Source organism: Panthera tigris, chromosome C2 (genome assembly GCF_018350195.1).
Source record: "Panthera tigris isolate Pti1 chromosome C2, P.tigris_Pti1_mat1.1, whole genome shotgun sequence".
NCBI classification, from domain to species: domain Eukaryota; kingdom Metazoa; phylum Chordata; class Mammalia; order Carnivora; family Felidae; genus Panthera; species Panthera tigris.
In genome coordinates, this window is record NC_056668.1 from 115,536,349 (window position 1) to 115,554,563 (window position 18,215).

At 51.7% G+C, this 18,215-nt stretch overlaps 1 protein-coding gene across 1 annotated transcript; it reads left to right on the forward strand.

Annotated features, from left to right (window-relative positions):
• Positions 1–1,004: 1,004 nt before the first annotated feature.
• On the forward strand, positions 1,005–16,175 carry ZIC4 (Zic family member 4). The gene is made up of 4 exons (XM_015539372.2): positions 1,005–1,112; positions 4,097–4,181; positions 10,354–10,971; positions 15,679–16,175. The coding sequence occupies exons 1-4, from the start codon at positions 1,005–1,007 to the stop codon at positions 16,173–16,175; spliced, it is 1,308 nt and encodes a 435-aa protein (XP_015394858.2).
• Positions 16,176–18,215: the final 2,040 nt, after the last annotated feature.

The following is an 18,215-nucleotide window of genomic DNA, read 5'->3' on the forward strand; positions in this document are numbered from 1 at the left end:
TCAGTCCTCTCTCTCCAGTCCGTGGAAAATCCAAGGGGGACGTTGACAAGAGGGTATTTTTAGGAAACGCTTCCAAATATACAGGGTAAGAGTGAATGTGAGGAAAAAAAAAAAAAGTTGTGGGTTGTAGAAGTTATCAAGTGGGATTTGCGGCGCTCTCTGCAGGAAACGCAAGCGGCTCCAGTTCAAAGCCACATGCACCAACGTGACATATAAGCCATTAAAATATCATCCTGACGGCTCATTTCTGCTTCATCATACATTCCCTAACTGCTTCCCGAAAGCTGGAAAAGGAGAAATGAAGGATGACCGCCTCGCTGGAACCACAAAAGAGAGGCTTGGAGGGGTTTGTGGTTCCCCCTCGGCCACCCCAAAGTGATGTGCAGAAATGAGGCGATCCCGGCAACAGGTGGAGCGGGGTAAGTGTGTGAGTCCAGGGGGCAGATAGATGGGACCTGTACAGCCAGCTGCCGGGTAGCAAGCGCCCTTCGCGGGGCCACTGGCACCCAAACCCCACTGGGGAAAGAGGCCCAGCTAGACTTTCTCCCCATCCCCTCCCTCATTAGCCCCCCAACCGTGGGCATAGGCCCCACCCCATTGACATTGAGGGGAGGAGGGGGCCCTTCCGCCAAGGGCAGCGCTGGGGATGAGTCCATCTTTTCTTCCCAGGGAGGGGGGGGGGCAAGGAGGACGAATGGGTTCCCACTGGCACCGGGACCAAGACCAGCTTCTTACCCACCCGCCTTTCCTCCCCTCCTTGTAAACTGCCTGGGTGCCCCACCATAGGCACAGGAGGGGAGTCGTGGCGGAGAGCTTTCTTTTCACCAAGCGACCGGGACCCTCTCCAGGAGGAGGACCCCCCCCCCCCCTCCAGGCAGCTTCTCGCCCCGTCCCTGCGAGGATGGCAGGGAGGAACCCGGCTTCCCCTTTCCAGGGTCAAAGGAGCTAAGTCAGCCTTGCTGGCAGCAAGATGATGGAACTTCTCCGCCCCAACCGGAGGGGAGATGCTGGCTGGGTCAGCCGCGGGGCCCGGATCCTCGCCCTCGCGTATCCTGGTCCTGCTTCAGGAAGTTGACCGCTGGGATCCGCTCTCTGCGCGTAGCGGGCCACGGGTTCGGGACTTGGCTTTCCTTCTCCCAGATTCGAACGAGGGCTACGACTAGTTCTCTGGGGAGCAGGCCGCAGCCGCCTAGAATTCTGATCAGTATCTTAGACATTTAGGGACACAGAAAATTTGGGGCAAGTAAGGCGGGAACTGAGTCGAGATGTGAGAGAAAGCTAGGACTGCCTCAAAGGCTCGACCGGAAAGTTTTGGGTTGATGAATGAGGTTGGCGGTCCATGGGGACAGCTGGAAGCCAGCGAGGTCTTAGGAATGGAGAAGGGGTATTGAAGGGCTGTACTTTGGCCGGCACTGTCTGCAGGAGGCTCCCTATGGATTCCAAGGCCATATTTCTACCCACTTTCGAACAGCATTGGCCTCAGAGCGACCCAAGGCGAGGCACCAACTTCCTTTCCTCTATCTAGCTGCCGGCAGGTGGGGGTCGGGGGTGTTCAAAGAGACGGTTAAATGTCCCGGCTTGTCCTGCTGGCAACCCACTAATGCATACTCTTCTTTGAGCCCACGGAGGTCACCCAGCCTTCAGCCCGCAGCCGGGAAACCCCGGAACTCTTTCCTCAAGGGAGGAGAAAAAGGCGAGAAGGCCGTCACACAGTCCAGCCTTGTCTCTGTGCTAAAGGGCCTGATGGAGGGGAGTCGGGGAGATGTCGGTACAGCTGGCAATAGCAGACTGCGGGTAGAAGCCAGGAGCTTTTTTTGGTTTTGGCTTCAGAGCTCCCTGGCAGGCTGAAGGGCCCCTGTTCTGCACCGTCCCAGCTGAGCCGTGGCCGAGAGGCCGGCATGCCTTTGCCTGAGTGCCTGCCGGTTAATCAGTGCAGAGCAGCGTTCATGGCTCCCGGACTAAAATCTCTGGCTTGGAAAGCAGGCTGTAGGTGACCTCTGACCTTGAGCAGGCTTGAGCAGTCCAGGGTGATCCTACAACGTTCAGCCTCGGTGTTCCCCCAAAGAAAAACAGTGTCTTTTGCGTGTACCCACCGGCCCACCTGCTTGGCTCTCCCCCAAACCAATTAATTACGGCGGCTGGCTGGCACCCTTTCCTCTTCTCAAAGTGTGAGGAGGAAGGTAAGTTCTGATGTCTCCAGGTTGTGCTCCTGACTCCTGATTAAGTAGCCATGGGAGTGTGCGGAGACAAACCAGGAGCAGTAATTTGAGAACTTAGCCAAGCATTTTCAGAGCTTTTATATCCCTGCCTTAGTGGGGAACTCATGTCTAGGGGCCCAGGGATTGTTCCCATATTCTTTCACCCCTCCTTCAGTGAGATAACTGGCTTGCTAAGTGGGACCAGAGTTTGAACCAAAGGAGGAGATATTTACCCTGGTTCTCTACACCAGCCTGGTGATGGAGCTGCTACAGAGCAGCATAAGCTCTCAGCTGCCAGGCTGCCAGCCCAAAGCCCAGCCTCTGCAGCATTTGTTTGCATGCCTGTGGGTTTGTAATGCACAAAAGACTGCCAGGATCTAGGGGTAGAAGCGACCCAGGCCTCTTAAGCAGGGAGGGACTTGGGCAGCATTGTGGGTGGATGGGGCTCTCTAGGGAAACACACCCATTTTCCTCTGAAGCAAAAAGGTAAATTCTACTAATCCCAACCAACCAGGATGTTTCCAGTGCCAGATATCCTGCCATGAGGAAATTTAGAGCGATGATGCCTCCCGTGCCAAACTTCAGTAGGAATGTAACGTTGCCCACCCCCCCCCCCCGCCGTTCTTTCCTGATTTGTGCAGGGAAGAGCTTATTACTTTTGGGGATAGAAGCCTTTTGTTTAGAAAAAAATTGAAAATAAATAAAACCCTCTGGGAAAAGGTGAGTCTACCCCCCCCCCACACACACACACCCCTCAGGCTTGGACCTAGAAAAGATAGAGGAAAGGGCAAAAACACACAAGCTAGTTCAAGCCCAGGTTGAGGGTTGAGGGAGAGAGAAAGAGATCTTTGAGCATAGAGAATTGGAAAGCCTTTGAGATAGCAGAGCCCCATTTGGATTTGGCCTGTGGTTCAACAAGTTAAACAATCGCTTGTTCTGTGGGCTGGAGTGTCAAGACAGGCAGACGTCCTCATTGACAGAGGGCGTGCTGTGTTTGTCCAGCCTGAGACCTTTTCAATGACTGTTTGTCTTTCTAGGCCAAATTGAGGGTTGGGGCTGGGTGGATCGTCTCTCTTTGGCTGTTCCACTGTCTTTAGTGTTGCCTGACAGATGCAAAGGTCCCCAGGATGGGTTTCAGACTTTAAGATGGCCAAAGGTTTGGTAGCATTATCCACAAAGTGAATTTGATAAGGGATGCAAGTATTACAGGAGCGGGGAGGGGTTGCAGTTCTGACATTCTTAACTAAGAACTGCAGCCAACCAGGACCAGATGACAGAAATGATACTTTTCCCCCCCCCATTCTGGTGAATTTTATACTAACTTTAAAAAATCAACCGATGATGATTTCCAAATGGGTTTGAGGGTGGAAGCCATGTAAGGATAAGGGATCCCACACCACTATGGGCAAGATCTACAAATCCACAAAGAAATTTCTCTCTTCTCAATTTCAATATTTGTACCTCAATTTTTAACCTGTCCACCTCCCAGAGGACACCTAGCCCTCCTCATCACATTTTACTAAACTCAGTAAACTTAAAGAAAAAAATGGGAACTTCTCATGCATTAAATTCAAATTCAAGAAGTTAGAGGTATTTGAACACTGGCTGGTGCTTAAATCCTATTTACAAGGGAAATCAACAAATGAATTTCACAAAAAAATGTCTAGGAGGAAAATGATTTTTAATATTTTGTATCACGAAGGATATATTGTTTTGCAACGGTAGTTCCCAGCAGAGTGCTTTCTCTCACTTTAAAATTTGAAAATGGTTTAAGAAAGACTGAAAGACTCTTCAGACCACACTGTTTTTCACTCATATATTAAGGCCACACAATCTTGCCATACAAACATGTATGAAATTGTTTAACCAGTGACCATCTCTCTTTTCTTCTCAAACAGGCTCAAAGTCAGAAAATGAGATACAAGACTTCCTTGGTGATGAGGAAAAGATTACGGCTTTACCGAAACTCCCTAAAAGAGTCTAGTAAGTTAAAATCCTCTTTTGAATATTGGTTTGCTGAAGTTATTCTTTTATAGTGGGAAGTTTTGTTTGGTCTTCTGGTTATGTTGAGTTGTGAGCTTGGAGATATTTCTTGAGTTCCAATGAAACTGAGAACACCTTGGCGTTTGATGCATTTGCACACAAATCAGTGACACAACATCCCACCAGCAGCCAGCTAATCCCCCTCAATGCCTACTCATCTGGACATTCCAGAATTAATATTTGACGACTCTCTCATTGAAACAACCACCCTTGACCTTCTGCAGTTCCACTGTCACATTATTCTATGACATATTCATCTTGAATTCATTTCCAGACGATTTGATTGGAATGAGGTTTGACATGTATTGGCTTCCATGAAAGGAGCAGACTTTGATCTTGGTGATGGGGTTTACATGATATGCATCATCTTTACCAGGGACACCAGCCTTCTGCAATGTGGCGGCAACTACGTTCCCACAATGTGGTGCCTGAACAGGGAGTGACTGACAGCCACTCTGTCAGGAATACCTTCATTGTGAAGAATTTAATTTAATATTCCATTTAGAATAAGCATATGATTTAGGGTTGGGTGTTTTCCCTTCCAGGCGCTTCTAGTTTTCCTCATTTCAACTATACCACCAACTGACGATGCTTGCCTCCAAGGTATTCCCTTGGTGGAAGGAAAATCAACCTTCTTAACAAAAGTTAAATGGACAACTCAGGAAATGGCTTTCTTCTATTATTTTGGGATAATTCGATGGTAGAATTCTCAAGAGAGATGTGCTTATTATGTAAATTCACTTGTTTTAATCCCTCAGTGCTGTTCTGGAAGGTCTTTGACCATGTTTCTTAATCTTTTGTCAAAAGATGTTTAGCAGAACCCTTGCTTGGAAATTAAATTTTACCCAAGTATATTTTCTTTCATACTCAGTTCCATTAATGATGACTAAAGCCCAAACTTCCATAGCAGAGGAGGGAAATCTCTTCCTTTATCTCCAAAATCCTAGATCTCATCTCCTTTGTACAATTTGGGCTGGGACATACAGTGGGCTCCTGGGGCTGAAGTTATTATTTTTTTTCATAAGACTAGAGACAACCTCTCACTGCAGGAATCTAAAGTCTGTCTGTGAATAGCCTATAAAGAGGTATGTTTCTTGTTTGGGGTGGTAACCTGGCTAGAAACAGGGAAGAAAGGATTGAACAAGTGACTGCAGATCTAGATGCAAATATTCAGACAAGAAGGCTTATTCTCGTCTAGGCTCTGTGTGGTGGCCCTCAGCTCCTGAGACCCTGCTCTGGGCATAACCTGCAACAGATAATCATCAGTTAGCATTGCTTAAAAGATCAAAGTGGAAAAATAGCCTAGCTATTGATCTGAAACCTCCCCCATTTCTTTCTTTTCCAAAGGAGAGAGGTCAGACATTCCCCTATTTGAACCAGTGATGTGAGGAGCTCTGGCAGATGGCAGGGCCACCAAATGTCATATTTCTATACAACAGGGCTAAAAAATCACTTTAGTGTATGCTGTTGCTTTGGCCAGGCTGAGGTGAACAAAGGTTCTTAGGGCAGGATTCTGGGCACTGGATGGATGTTTGGCATCTGGTAGTGGAGCTTGCCCCACACAGGCCCCTACAAAAGCCTCCAGTGCTTCTTTGAATTCTGCTGAAGATCTCTGGGCTGCAGAATGTGGTGGTTTTTCTCCTGCAAATCAAGTAGGAAAGTGAACTCAACAGGGCTGTAACTCCCAGCATGGTTAGAAATAGAATGCTCCAGCCAAGCATTTGGTATTGGGAGTCAGTGTGGTGAGATAACTTTCTGAAAGAAAAATTGTGAGCACCACTGAGGAACACCACTCCTCAGCCTGCCCTGTCAAGTCAATGAAGTCAGGACTCTTTGATACTTGGCACTGGAAGACTCAAAGAAACCACCCCGAAAACTAAAATATACCTCCCTGCCATCGGCGTTCCACCTGTCATCTGTGGTTACCTGGATACTGCTTTGGGTCTTATTTCGGAGATATGCCTTAAAGACCCTCATGTAATCACCTAGAGTTCCCTGTCTATATTAGTGGCTAAATGGATTTTTTTCCCTCCCTGTCTCTGTCCCTGGGAAAATGTCCCTCTAGGAGAATTCCTTGTCCCATTTCTGTGTTTAGCCAACGTGTGAACCATGTGGCTCCAACGAACTTGCAAGGATCAGACAGCCTTACTGACCTGCAGGTCAAGTAATCCCTGGCTACTCAAGAAGCATCTACCCGGGATGGGTCCATATGTTTTCAGTACTTCAAGAGAATGCTGCATCTGGGAAGGAGCTCCATGGGGCCAGGTTACTATCGGTGAATTTGGCTAAATCAGACATATCTGCCCTTTCGCTGTTGGCACAAAAAGCCACGCACATGTTCAAAGTTTTTCAAGGGTAAAGTTAGTAAGAGTATATAGCGTACTAACAGTCTACAAGTATAAAACCTCTGCTTCTTATCCCTAGAGTCTACAGAGTCAGGGCTTCGAACTTAGGGGGTCCACAAACTTGAAAGGGAAAAATTGCATCTTTATTTTCACCACTTTCTAATGGAAAGTTACATGTTTCTTCTACTATATGTGTTAACAAAAACAAGACTATTAGAGTCCACTGGCTTCACAAAGCTTCCAAAAGGGTCCATAGACTAAAACAATTTTAATACCCCTGTTCTCTGCTGTTATTCAAAGCTTTTGATGTAGTTGAGGTCACAGTTATATATTGAGGGGCCCATTTTTGTGCAAATCAGAGATTTAATGGGAGCAAAAGTGGATGATGAGTTTGACAAACATCCTGAACGGTAGGTTGTCGATCATGTAGGTTCAGGTGGAAAAGAAGATATTTTTATTGCTGGACCACTGCAGAAGTATCCCTGCACTTAGGCCTGAAAGCTACAGGAGGAGTTGACTAAGCTCTATGTTCAGAGTTGGTTAGGAGAAACAGCTAGGCAAGGGGTCCCAGGGAGGAACACATTCATTTTGGGTTTGGGTTTTTTTGTGTGTGGGGGCTTTTTGTTTGTTTGTTTGTCTTTAGAAGCCCTTCATGGGTTTGGCCCACACTTGCCTAGACAACTGCGCATTCAACAGACACCTGAGCAGTGAGGAGCCTTGAAACCACTAAGACTAGGCCTGGCCATCACAAGGGGGAAGGGAAAACAGAGTGAGAGACAGGAGAGGAGGCTTCTGTGGCAGAAGGGTAAATCCCAGAAAGAGAGAGTATGGGAGGAGGTAAAAGCCAGGAAGGAGACAAATCCTCAAAGTCTAGTCTCAACACTATGTACACATCCTTGGTTTCCAGAGCAGAAGGGATTCGACTGTCAAAAGCTCTCCTTCAACCTTTCTTTTCCTTTTCTTTTTCTTTTTCCTTTCCCTTTCCCTTTCCCTTCCTTTCCCTCTCTTCTCTTTTCTCTCTCCTCTTCTTTTTTTCTTTTCCTTTCTTTCATTTTCTTTCTTTCTTTCTTTCTCTCTCTCTCTCTCTCTCTTTCTTTCTTTCTTTCTTTCTTTTTCTTTCTTTCTTTCTTTCTCTCTCTTTCTTTCTTTCTTTCTTTCTTTCTTTCTTTCTTTCTTTCTTTCTTTCTTTCTTTCTTTCTTTCTTTCTTTCTTTCTTTCTCTAACGCAGCATCTATTGGTCGCATTGCTTAAGCTCTTCCGGCCGGTCAGAGGAGCAAAAGACCTGGACTTGTCAAAGCCGAGGGAAATTGTGTAAGTTAATCCCTCGCTAAAATGCGGCCCGAGCGGGGAACAATGTATTAAATGAAGAACGTCTCAAAGAATCTGCCAACCATTATAAGTAAGTTAATTATTTTTTTAAAAAAATTTAAAAGAAACCCTTTTTACTGACCAGGAAATGTATAAGAATAGTTCTCCGTGCTGGGGGTGGGTGGGGCAGCTCAATCAACTCCAAGTCAGAGTTCCTTGCAATCTGTCCAAACTTCTCACCTCGGCTAGGGATACGGGATCTTTTACTCAATCCTTACAACTTCTCTTAAAAATCCAAGCTTTCCTCTGCTTTGGAGGCCCTTTCTATGGCCGCTAGGGAGGCCCAAGTACCTAAGTTGGCATTTTTGGCTTCAGAGAGCAGGGCAGGCGTTAGGGCGAGCAGCCCTTTAAATCTCCAAGCTGTGCAGCCAGCCTTAGCCGGTCGGCGGCGCAGACAAAGGACACTCCCCCCTGTTCAGGCGGTACTAGGCTAGGCCGAAACTGAAAGGTTTATTTCCGCCCGCCGACCCCCACCCCAAGACGGTGGAGCCTCAGCCTGGGAGGGCGTCCGGCGAAAGGAGGCCGTGGGCCCGCAGTCCCTTTCACAGCCTGGGCTGGGAAACTTGGTGTCCACTCTTCTCAGAGCCCTAAGGGCTAGCGAGCATAGACGCAGAGACTCCGGCCACTGGCAACAAGTGGAGGGAGCTGAAAGTGGAAGTGATCGCGGTCCCCTTTCCCAGAGGCTCTGTTTGGCGTCAGGGTACAGAGCTCAAGACTGCAAATTGACACGGGGAGACCCGGGGATGAGGACCTGTTTCTCCTTGCAGCGTGCCCCTCGCCTCTGTTTCTTTGGCCAGCCGGCCCGCGGGGCGAAGGGGTTTGTGGCGGAGAGGATTCTTAGCCCCTCTCGGGAGAGTGGCGTGGGTTCGAGGCCAGTCTCTCCCAGGTCGTTCTGGGTCTGGTCAGGGCCGGAATCTTGGGTTTAGGGGTCTCCGAGCGCCACTTGAAAGGAGGGTCTGGCAAGGCTAGGTGGGAAGGATAGAGTGGGGAGAAGGGAAAGGGTCGGGGAGTCCAAGGAAATGAGAGAGACATGAGGGACACGAGAAATTTCGGCAAAAGCGAGAAAAATAATAATAAAGCTCAAGGGCTGCTAGCCTGAGAGTTTCCTCCGCTCCCGGACGCGTAGTTTGCAGTCCCTGGTACAGCAGCCCCCTCCCCCCCTCCCCCCGCCTCTGGCTCCGGGGACAAACCCACCAAGCAGGCCGCCATCCCCTCGCGCCCGGTGCTGCCCCGTCCGCAGGGCTGGATCTGCCCGTCTAATAACCCGAGTACTTTACGTAAGGCGCAACACCCCCTCCCCAAAGTCGTGGTGAAAGAAGGCATAACCCAACCCCTCTCACTTCCTGGAGCAGTGAGGCAGAGCAGATCTACTCAGCTGTCCAGAGAGGAGGGGGAGGGGGCTCAAGAGGAGAGAAAAGAATCCGTACCCGGGTCAGAGCGCATGAGCAGTAGAAGCAAGATATGTTGGGGGTAGGGTGGGGTGGGGTGGAGAGACGCTGGAGCAGGAGTGTGTGTGTGTGTGTGTGTGTGTGTGTGTGTGTGTGTGTGTGTGTGTGTATCTGCGTGTGGCGGGACCTGTCATTGCTGACGTCGGGCCCGGCTGCGGGCCAATAGGCGACCTAGGCGATTGTTCCTCTCCGCGGGCCCCGGCCATGGCCCCGAATCTCTATTCACTTCCTCACGCGCCCCGCTGCTACCTCTGTAGTGTACGGGATTTCAAGTAGGCATTAAAGACTGAGGGAGGGGGGAACACACCCCGAAACTTGAAGGGGAAAAAAAAAAACTTTGCATAAGTTTTTTGTGGTTGTTCTTTGCCCTCCCTGCTGTCAGGTGACTGGCCTGAGCGACCTGACCTAGGGAGCTCTGGGGAGCCCCGGCCAGGATCCAGCAGGCCGCCCTCTTTCAGCAGAGCTGGGCACTGAAATTAAAAAAAAATGGCTGGGGCGCTTCCGCACCACCACCACCTAAAACATCACCGCTTCCCTCACTGCCATTTCCCCGCAGGGCTCCGAGACCCCTGAGTGCTCCAGGGGATTGGCTGCCAGAGCGCTCTGGGGGCGCAGGTCGGGCCCCTCTGGAGCACAGCCCGGGGTCCCCGAGCAACCCACAGACTCAGCACTGCGCACCCCACTGCCCTTTCCACCTGCCCTGCAGTCTCTCTCCCTCTCCCGCTCATGGAGCGGCAGGGGGCTCTACCGAACTGCTGCCCAGCCGGTCCGCAGTGGAGGTGCTTGGCCTCTCGCTGTCCACTCCTTTTGCTGCTGCCTCTGTCTGGCTCGCGGTCCCGGCGCTGACGGCAGAGGCCGTGGTGTGGCTGGGCTGGGCCTGCCCCCCGGGGCCCGGTGGAATGCTCGGCCCACGCCGCCCGTTCTCACGCGCGCTATTTGTCTCCACAACAGGTAGCAGCTCCGGACACCATGGCCCCCAGCTTGCTGCCGCCTCCAGCCCCTCGGTGTTCCCGGGCCTTCAAGAGCAGCCACCGCAGGCCTCCCCCAGCGGCACTTTGAACGGACTCCTGCGTCTGGGGCTCCCTGGAGACATGTACGCGCGGCCCGAACCCTTTACGCCGGGACCGGTGGCCCGCAGCGACGCCCTGGCAGCTGCCGCGGCCCTGCACGGCTACGGGGGCATGAACCTGACCGTGAACCTCACGGCGCCCCACGGTCCCGGTGCCTTCTTCCGCTACATGCGCCAGCCGATCAAACAGGAGCTCATCTGCAAGTGGCTGGCAGCCGATAGCCCCGCGCCCCCGCGCCTCTGCTCCAAAACTTTCAGCACCATGCACGAGCTGGTCACGCACGTCACCGTGGAACACGTCGGCGGCCCGGAGCAGGCCAACCACATCTGCTTCTGGGAGGAGTGTCCGCGCCAGGGCAAGCCCTTTAAAGCCAAATACAAACTTGTAAATCACATCCGCGTGCACACGGGCGAGAAGCCCTTCCCCTGTCCTTTCCCGGGGTGTGGGAAGGTGTTTGCTAGATCAGAAAATCTCAAAATACACAAAAGAACTCACACAGGTCAGTATTCGGCACTGTCTGTCTCGTGCGGACCCTCTGGGGGAGCAGGCGGCCTCTTCTGGGACCTCGGGGCTGGATTTCCTCAAGTTCCATCTGGGTGGAGGGAGGCTATCTTGGTATTTCCATGACCCAAGTCCATAAAATACTAATTATGCCCTTCTATTAGAATCACAGAAGTTTCCTGAGCCTGTGTGTGGAGGAAAGCAAGTGATTTCTGCTCTGTGAGAGGGGGCGAGTGTGAACATACTTGGGTCTCTGTGTGTGCAAATGTGTGTTCGCTGATCGAGCTTGATTTGCAGGTTTTAAAACAGCACTATTCCCCAAAGTCATAAGACATAGTACCAATTTCATTTTCTTGGTCCTTTTGGAATCCTGAGGCAAGTGCTCTTCCCCTGGTGGACTTGACAACCTGACTAGCACCTGCACTGAGGGATCATCAGGCCCTTGGTGTCTTCTTGAGGATTTGGGGGTCTCATGGGCTGACTTTGCCCAGGTTTTGGAGCCTTGGTGACCTGACACTTGGGATGTTTGACAAACTCCTTTGCTTTAGCAGAGACCAAGGAGACTCATCTGCCTTATATGTCGTTTACTGAGCTGTTAAGTGAAATGGGGACATGTGTCAACCACATCTGTTAGTTCTAGTTAACAGAAAGAACAGGAGCCTGCTGAAGAGCATGCAAAGTTGAACTCCTCTGGCCAGAAGCATCTCTAATTAATGCAATTGCAAGGAGAAAGTTTTCACACTTCCCAGAACAGCCTGTGAAGTTACATTAATTAGTTTAGCAGCCGATGTTTGTATTCTCTCTAGCTAGGGTTTTCTCACCCAAACACCCTAGAAGTTTAAGAAGGCAACATCTCCTCTCCTCTATTTTGGGGGCTGGAGAGGGGGACTGGTGGGGAGAGGAGAAGATAAAATAAGTTCCAGCTTGGTGCCCCCCGCTTCTCTTACTCTCTTGGGGCTGTACCTTACTCACCTCTCTTCTTGGTGGAAATATCAGCAAGGATTGAAGTCAAAGGACTCCCCCAGGCTGTTACTGCTGGGGAAAGAAACTTGCAAATCCTGATTTCTCCCCCAAGCCCTGCAATCTTGGGGAAGGTCCTTGGCCAGGACGCTGGCACAGGTGGAGTCCAGACCAAAGTCCACTCTTAGTTTCCTTTATTTCCATAGTATATCTAGAAATGTACAATTTCCCCCCCCCCACTGTTTCCAGTATCTTTCCCACCCCTTCTGCAAGCAGTTGTTCCCCTTTAGCGCTCTCCGAGTTTCATCCCAGAGGAGGGGAGGAGAAGTGAGGCCCCATCACCTCCCACAGGCCCGCTGACTCCAGGAGTTGATGGCCCGTACTGAGAAGGTAGATGCGCAGTCCTGAGCCAGAGAAGGAACTCATTTTTAATGACGGGTTGTTTTTTTTTTTTTTTTTTTTTTTTTTTTAACAAACAAACTTTTACTGCTCTTTGCCGGCCTACTGTTTGAAGTCCATGAAGCAGAAAATGGTTAAATTCTTAGTGCAATCGACCTACAGCAGAGAAGCAAGTTCAGTGCGCTTGGGCTGGCTCAGGTTTGCGTCCATTCAGGACAGAATTTTAAGTGCGTCCTTTCCACTGGCAGTCCTGACTCATTATCTCTGGAGTTAAAAAAAGAAAGAAAAGAAAGAAAGAAAGGAAGGAAGGAAGGAAGGAAGGAAGGAAGGAAGGAAGGAAGGAAGGAAGGGAGAGAGAGAGAAAGAAAAAAGAAAAAAAAAAAAACCTACTGAGATCTCCTGCTCCAGCGTTTCTCTCAAACCCCCCCTCCTAAGTAATGAAAAGACAGAGAGGGGGGGGAAAAAAAAACAACAAAATGTTTCTCAAATGGCAATAGACCTCACTACAAATTATTCATGAAGACAGTTCTCGATTCAACAGGAAAATAATTGCCTTTTCAAATATTAATGGCGTTTCATTTCCTCGAGTCGCGGAAGCGGCGAACAGGAGCTGATTTCTCAGGAGTTGAGATTCTCCCGGATCTGAAGCCCGGGCCCGGCTTGGGAGGCAGCTGCCCCAAGCCCCGTGCCGAAAGGTTTCACTTTGTGGCGGTCACAGCAATCCCGGAACAATGGTGCCGCCGCGAGGGAGATGCGGGGCAGCCGCCGAGCTCCGGCCTGACCCGGCCGCCTGTCCCCCAACCCCCCCTTCTCGGGACCCCTCAGCTGCGGGCTCGCCCCACCTTCCCCGCCAGTCGTTAGAGAGAGACAAGGCGGGGGGTCCCAGGTAGAGAAGTGACCGCGCCGCTACAGAGATGCTCGGTAACCTGGTCCAGCCACAAGTGCGAGAAAATGGCGCTAGCCGAACTGCCCCGCGGCTTCCGAACTTTGTCCGGCGGGCCTGGCGCAGGGCCGCGGAGGAGGCCGCTCCCGGGTGCTGAGCCTCTGGGAGGAGACTCCCGGCCCCTCTTGACTTAAGCCTCAGGCCCCGGCCGCTCCGGACCGGCTGCAGGGTCCTGGCCCTACCCTGCCTCGGCACATCCACCCACCCACCGACCCAGGGCGCAGCGCCCGGACACTGTGGGAAGGGAGGGGGCGGGAAGCAGTGTATGGGGGTGGGGGTGGGGGCGCAGTGTTAAGCGTGAAGTCCAGGGGGCCTCCTGCAGCTGGGGAGAGGCCGGGAGGGCGCGAGTGGGCGCGGCCTCACCTGGCATCCCTGGGGCCTCAGAACTTCCAGACTGCTCGAAGTGCCATGCTTTTTCCCCTCTGCTCCTCGTCTGGGATGAAATCATTGTTTCTGTTTTACGTGAATGTCCAACGAGGTGCTGGCAAGATGGGATAGGTGTGCAGGGGAATATTGGGGAAGGGGGGCGGTCAACCTCAAATTCTATTCCTCCTCTGTGTTTTCAGCAAATCTTGTTTTCTTTTGCAGGCCCTGAATTGCATGGTTCTTGTAAGTAATCTTAGAAAGAAAAGAAGGAAGGGAGGAAGAAAAGTTTTAGTTTTGCAGATGCCAACAGGGATCAGAGAGGAGAAAACAAGGGGCAAATAGGGACACTGATGTATTCTGCATCTTTCTCGTTTTTGTTTTTGTTTTAATAAAATGGTACCAGTGTGCCAAGAAATGGCAGATGCCAGCACCGCCCAGTGTTCCACTGTATTAGCAGTACTCCTGCAGGGTCAGAACGCAACGACCCGGCCCTGCCAGAACCCTGGGCTCACTATCCGCAGCCGCACGGAGGCAAGGGTTGTGCGCAAACCTCTGACTCCGCCTGAGCTTCAGCCCGGCTCAGGAATAGGGGCTTTGTGTGTTCAAACCTGCCCCAAAGCACCCAGCCTTCCTGGAAGCGGCGGAGAAGCGACCACAAAGGCAACAGTCCTCCAGCCATGCATCTCTTTCTTAGCCAGACGCTTGGTAGCCTTTCTCTCAACCCTGGGCGCCCGGTGGCATCCATTGTTTAAAGCGCCTAGACACTTCCTCTCCACCTTGCCACAGCATCTGCAGCTCCAGTAGGAACCTGGGCTTCCGGGTTCTTGGGGTCCTTTCCACCCCCACATTCCAGCGAATCCAGCCGCCAGTGAGCTCCAGGATTGGGGCTCGGTCTTCGGCGAATACTTCCACCCTAACGCGCGCTCGCGCCTTCCCGCGGCTCTATAGGGCATCGCACCACGAATCCGAACCCCTCGCGGGTCTACCCCGGCTGCCCGCTTGTCCTGGCCTGGTCTGATCTCAGCAGCTGCGCTCATCCCGAAGCCGCCGAGCTCAAGGGTGCGATTACGCGAGAGGCCTCGGATCCCGCCTGGCGCGGGCAAACCCTGCAGCGCCCGCCTCTCAGCTCAGGCCTGCAAGGCCCGAGAGCCGGGCGTGGGTGGTCTGGGGAGGCTTTTCGACCTCTCAAGTCAATTCGGACTGGGAGAGCAGGCTGCCAGCGGCAGCGTCTCCGGGAGGCTGCTGGAGCAGCGTAATAAAATATTATTGCCGGCGCGCGTATCTGGAGGGATCCCGGACGGTTTAGGCAAGATTTGAAGAATGCTGCTAAATGTTTGCCCTCAGGGGGTAGAAGGGAAGGGGGAGGGGGCTCCATTTCCCGTAAAAATCGCGTCTGAAGTGAATCATTGCTCAGAATACCTTTTCCTGCAGCACGAATCCACATTATGCACATATCGTGTGCAACGGCTGCGCATCTTTAAATTATTCCATCACCTTGGCGTTTGCACAAAATCTACTCTAGTAAATAATTTGGGCCATGGTAGGGTGCGTGCGGGGTTGACTACTGTGTGTGGGGGGTGTGGGGGGGGGTGTGTGGGGGTGGTGGGAGGAATACAAACGTTTGGCTAGAACAGCAATTTTAAAGCAAACGGACGCTAGCTCCTCGGTCAACTCTATTCTCGGGCAAAGATACTTCTGGTTCCGAGTGGAGAAAATTTGGAGGAAAACAACCAGAGTGGATCAGGATGGAAACTCGACAAAGATGGAGTCTTCATCGCTCCTCCTCCGTACCCTCCCCCGCCCCCCGCTCCGGCCCGGGAGGGAGAGGGGGAGGGGTGACGGCGCGCTGGAGGAAGCTCGGGGCGCGCTCTGAGCGGGCGAAGGGGGTGCTAGTCCTGAGAGGCCAAAAGGAAAGAAGGTTTATGAAAATCTTCTGTGGGTCTTTTTCTAAAAATGACTGAGAAATTGAGAAGGGTGGTGAGGCCAAACTGGGGCCACGACCCACGCGCACTAATGTCTCTGCGTTGCCTCCACCAGGGGAGAAGCCCTTCAGGTGCGAGTTCGAGGGCTGCGAGCGGCGCTTCGCCAACAGCAGCGACCGCAAGAAGCACTCGCACGTGCACACGAGCGACAAGCCATACACGTGCAAAGTGCGCGGCTGCGACAAGTGCTACACGCACCCCAGTTCTCTGCGTAAGCACATGAAGGTGCATGGGCGCTCGCCGCCGCCGCCTAGCTCTGGCTACGACTCAGCCACGCCGTCTGCCCTGGTGTCGCCCTCATCGGACTTCGGCCGCGACCCGCCGGTGGCCTCCTCGGCGGCGGTGGCGGCGCGTGGCGCCGACCTGAGTGAATGGTACGTGTGTCAGGGCGCGGGCCCCTCCGCAACCGCCCCCGCCGCACCCCCAAAGCCCCAGCCACCACCTGGTCCCGCCGCTGCCGCTGCCGCCACCGCCTCCGGTTTTAGCGCTGCTGCTCTGGTTGCCGCTTCCGGTACACTGACTGCTTGTCTAGGCGGGGTTACTGAGTCTTGAAGAGAGGGTGAGGAAGGAAGAAAGGATGGAAGGGAAGGAGGGAGAGAGGGAGGAAGGTAACCGCTAAAAGTTGTTAGAGCTCATTGAATATGCTAATATAATATCCATTATTTTAAAATATAAATATGGTTCCCATATTTATTCCGCAATCACACCCAGCACCCTCCACCCACCCCCATCGACGCCTTCACGACTGAGTAGCGTGACACCAGTGTTTGGGTGGAGAAAGTACAGAAAGAGACAGACGAAAGAAAAAAAAAATACACATTAGGAGAGTTTATGTGCGAACTTGGCAGCTGCAGGCGGTGAAATTAAGACCACAAAGTCCTCTCGTGGTTCACAGAATGTGAAATGTTTTCCTCGAGGCCTGGGCTGCTGGGACTGCCACCGGGACTCCCTTCCCAGCTTCCATTGGGAGCCTCCTCGAAAGTTCCAATCGCAGAAGGTGGCAGAGGGAATCCCTGAGCCATTATCTTGCCTATTTCCTTCTACTTCTGCCTCCCTACATTCTCTCCTCCTTCAGCTATCCTCTCAAACAAAAATGCACAAGTCCCAGGCCCCAAAATTTCCGACTACTTATACAAAGGAGTTAAAAGGGAGAGAAGTTTAAGCACCTACCCCTGTGGATCACATGCCATTCTCCCAAGAGCTGGCCCAAGCACCCAGAAATATCTGCTCCCTATACTTCTACCTCTGGGATAAGGTGTGAGTCCTAACAACGGAAAATGCAGACAAAGGAGTGCTAGAGGGGCTTTAGGATTCAATGTTCTGAAGCCTCCTGGGAACAATCACCCTCTCCCCACCCCACTACCCTTGTAGAAGAGCTACCTTTGAAATCTTGTGGGTGCTTTGGCATTGGGGGTGCAGAGTGGGCCAATGACGTCACTGAGCCAAGGCCTCCACAGTGAAGGGATCTGGCCTAGGGAACAGTGCCTGGATGAATCTCATCAATTCTGGGATAATCTTTGTAAAAAATCATACAATTGTTCGTCTTATTTTTTAAAAGGTGTGGGGGGGGGGGAGGACAAGAGAGATTAACTTCAATAATAAATGTTTTAAAGGCAAATACCCAATGGGCCTAGATCGAATGAGTATTCGATATTCTGGGGACTTGGTCCCCAGATAAAGAACCAGATGTTGGGGGCAGAGGAGAGGAAAGTCTGCAATTGTTGCCAAGGAGGGGAGGAATCAAGGCCTGTTGCCCAGTCTCCCACCCTCTGCAGGGAGGATGGGGCTGCCCCCAAATCCTTGCTAACATGAGGGAGGGGGTTAGAAAGAAAAAAGAAGGGTGAAAAAGCTTTGGTAGACCTATCCCAATCCCCTAAGAATTGGAAGATGGGCGCTCTGGTAGTCCCACCTAGGGGGAGCCCGCTAGACTGCCCAACAAGTCCTGGCCCTGCAACTCTGCTGGGTTTTCTTCTACAGTCTCCCCTTCAGACACTATTAGACAATTCTCACTCCTGCCCTGCAGCCCCACACTTTCATCAGATAAACAATGTCCTAACTGGAATGGGAGTGTTTTCAGTACCTCTCAAAAAAAACCAGAATCTTCCAAACACACACTTAGTGAATCCATTCTTGTGGAAGTGGCCCCGCAATCCCCTCCCCCCACTCCTCTCACCCGTACAATGGAGTCCAGAGGCCGCCTGGCCAAGGGCCGGCGGCCTGCAGCAAACGACTTGTTCCCATCGGGGAAACACCCGCCCCACCGCCAAGGTGGAGAGGGCATCTGCAGAACTTGCTTCTTCTGACGTTTAAAAATTCTTCCCTCTACAAATCGGACTCATTCCTTTCTCTTCTGTTTCTAGGTCCCTGTTTGCCTTCCACTCCCATCCAAAATAGTGAAATAAAATAAAAATGCTTGGTCGGCCCCTAATAGCCTTTAATTTTTCATTTGCTTGTTACAGATGTCCACCGCGTTGCTCGCAAGGTAATCTCGCCCAACGCAGCTGAGCGCCCGCATCTAGCGCCTGCGACATCAAAGGGTCCGCGCACAAAGCAATGTTTCTTCGCCACGGTGCATCTTCATGGTAAGTTAGG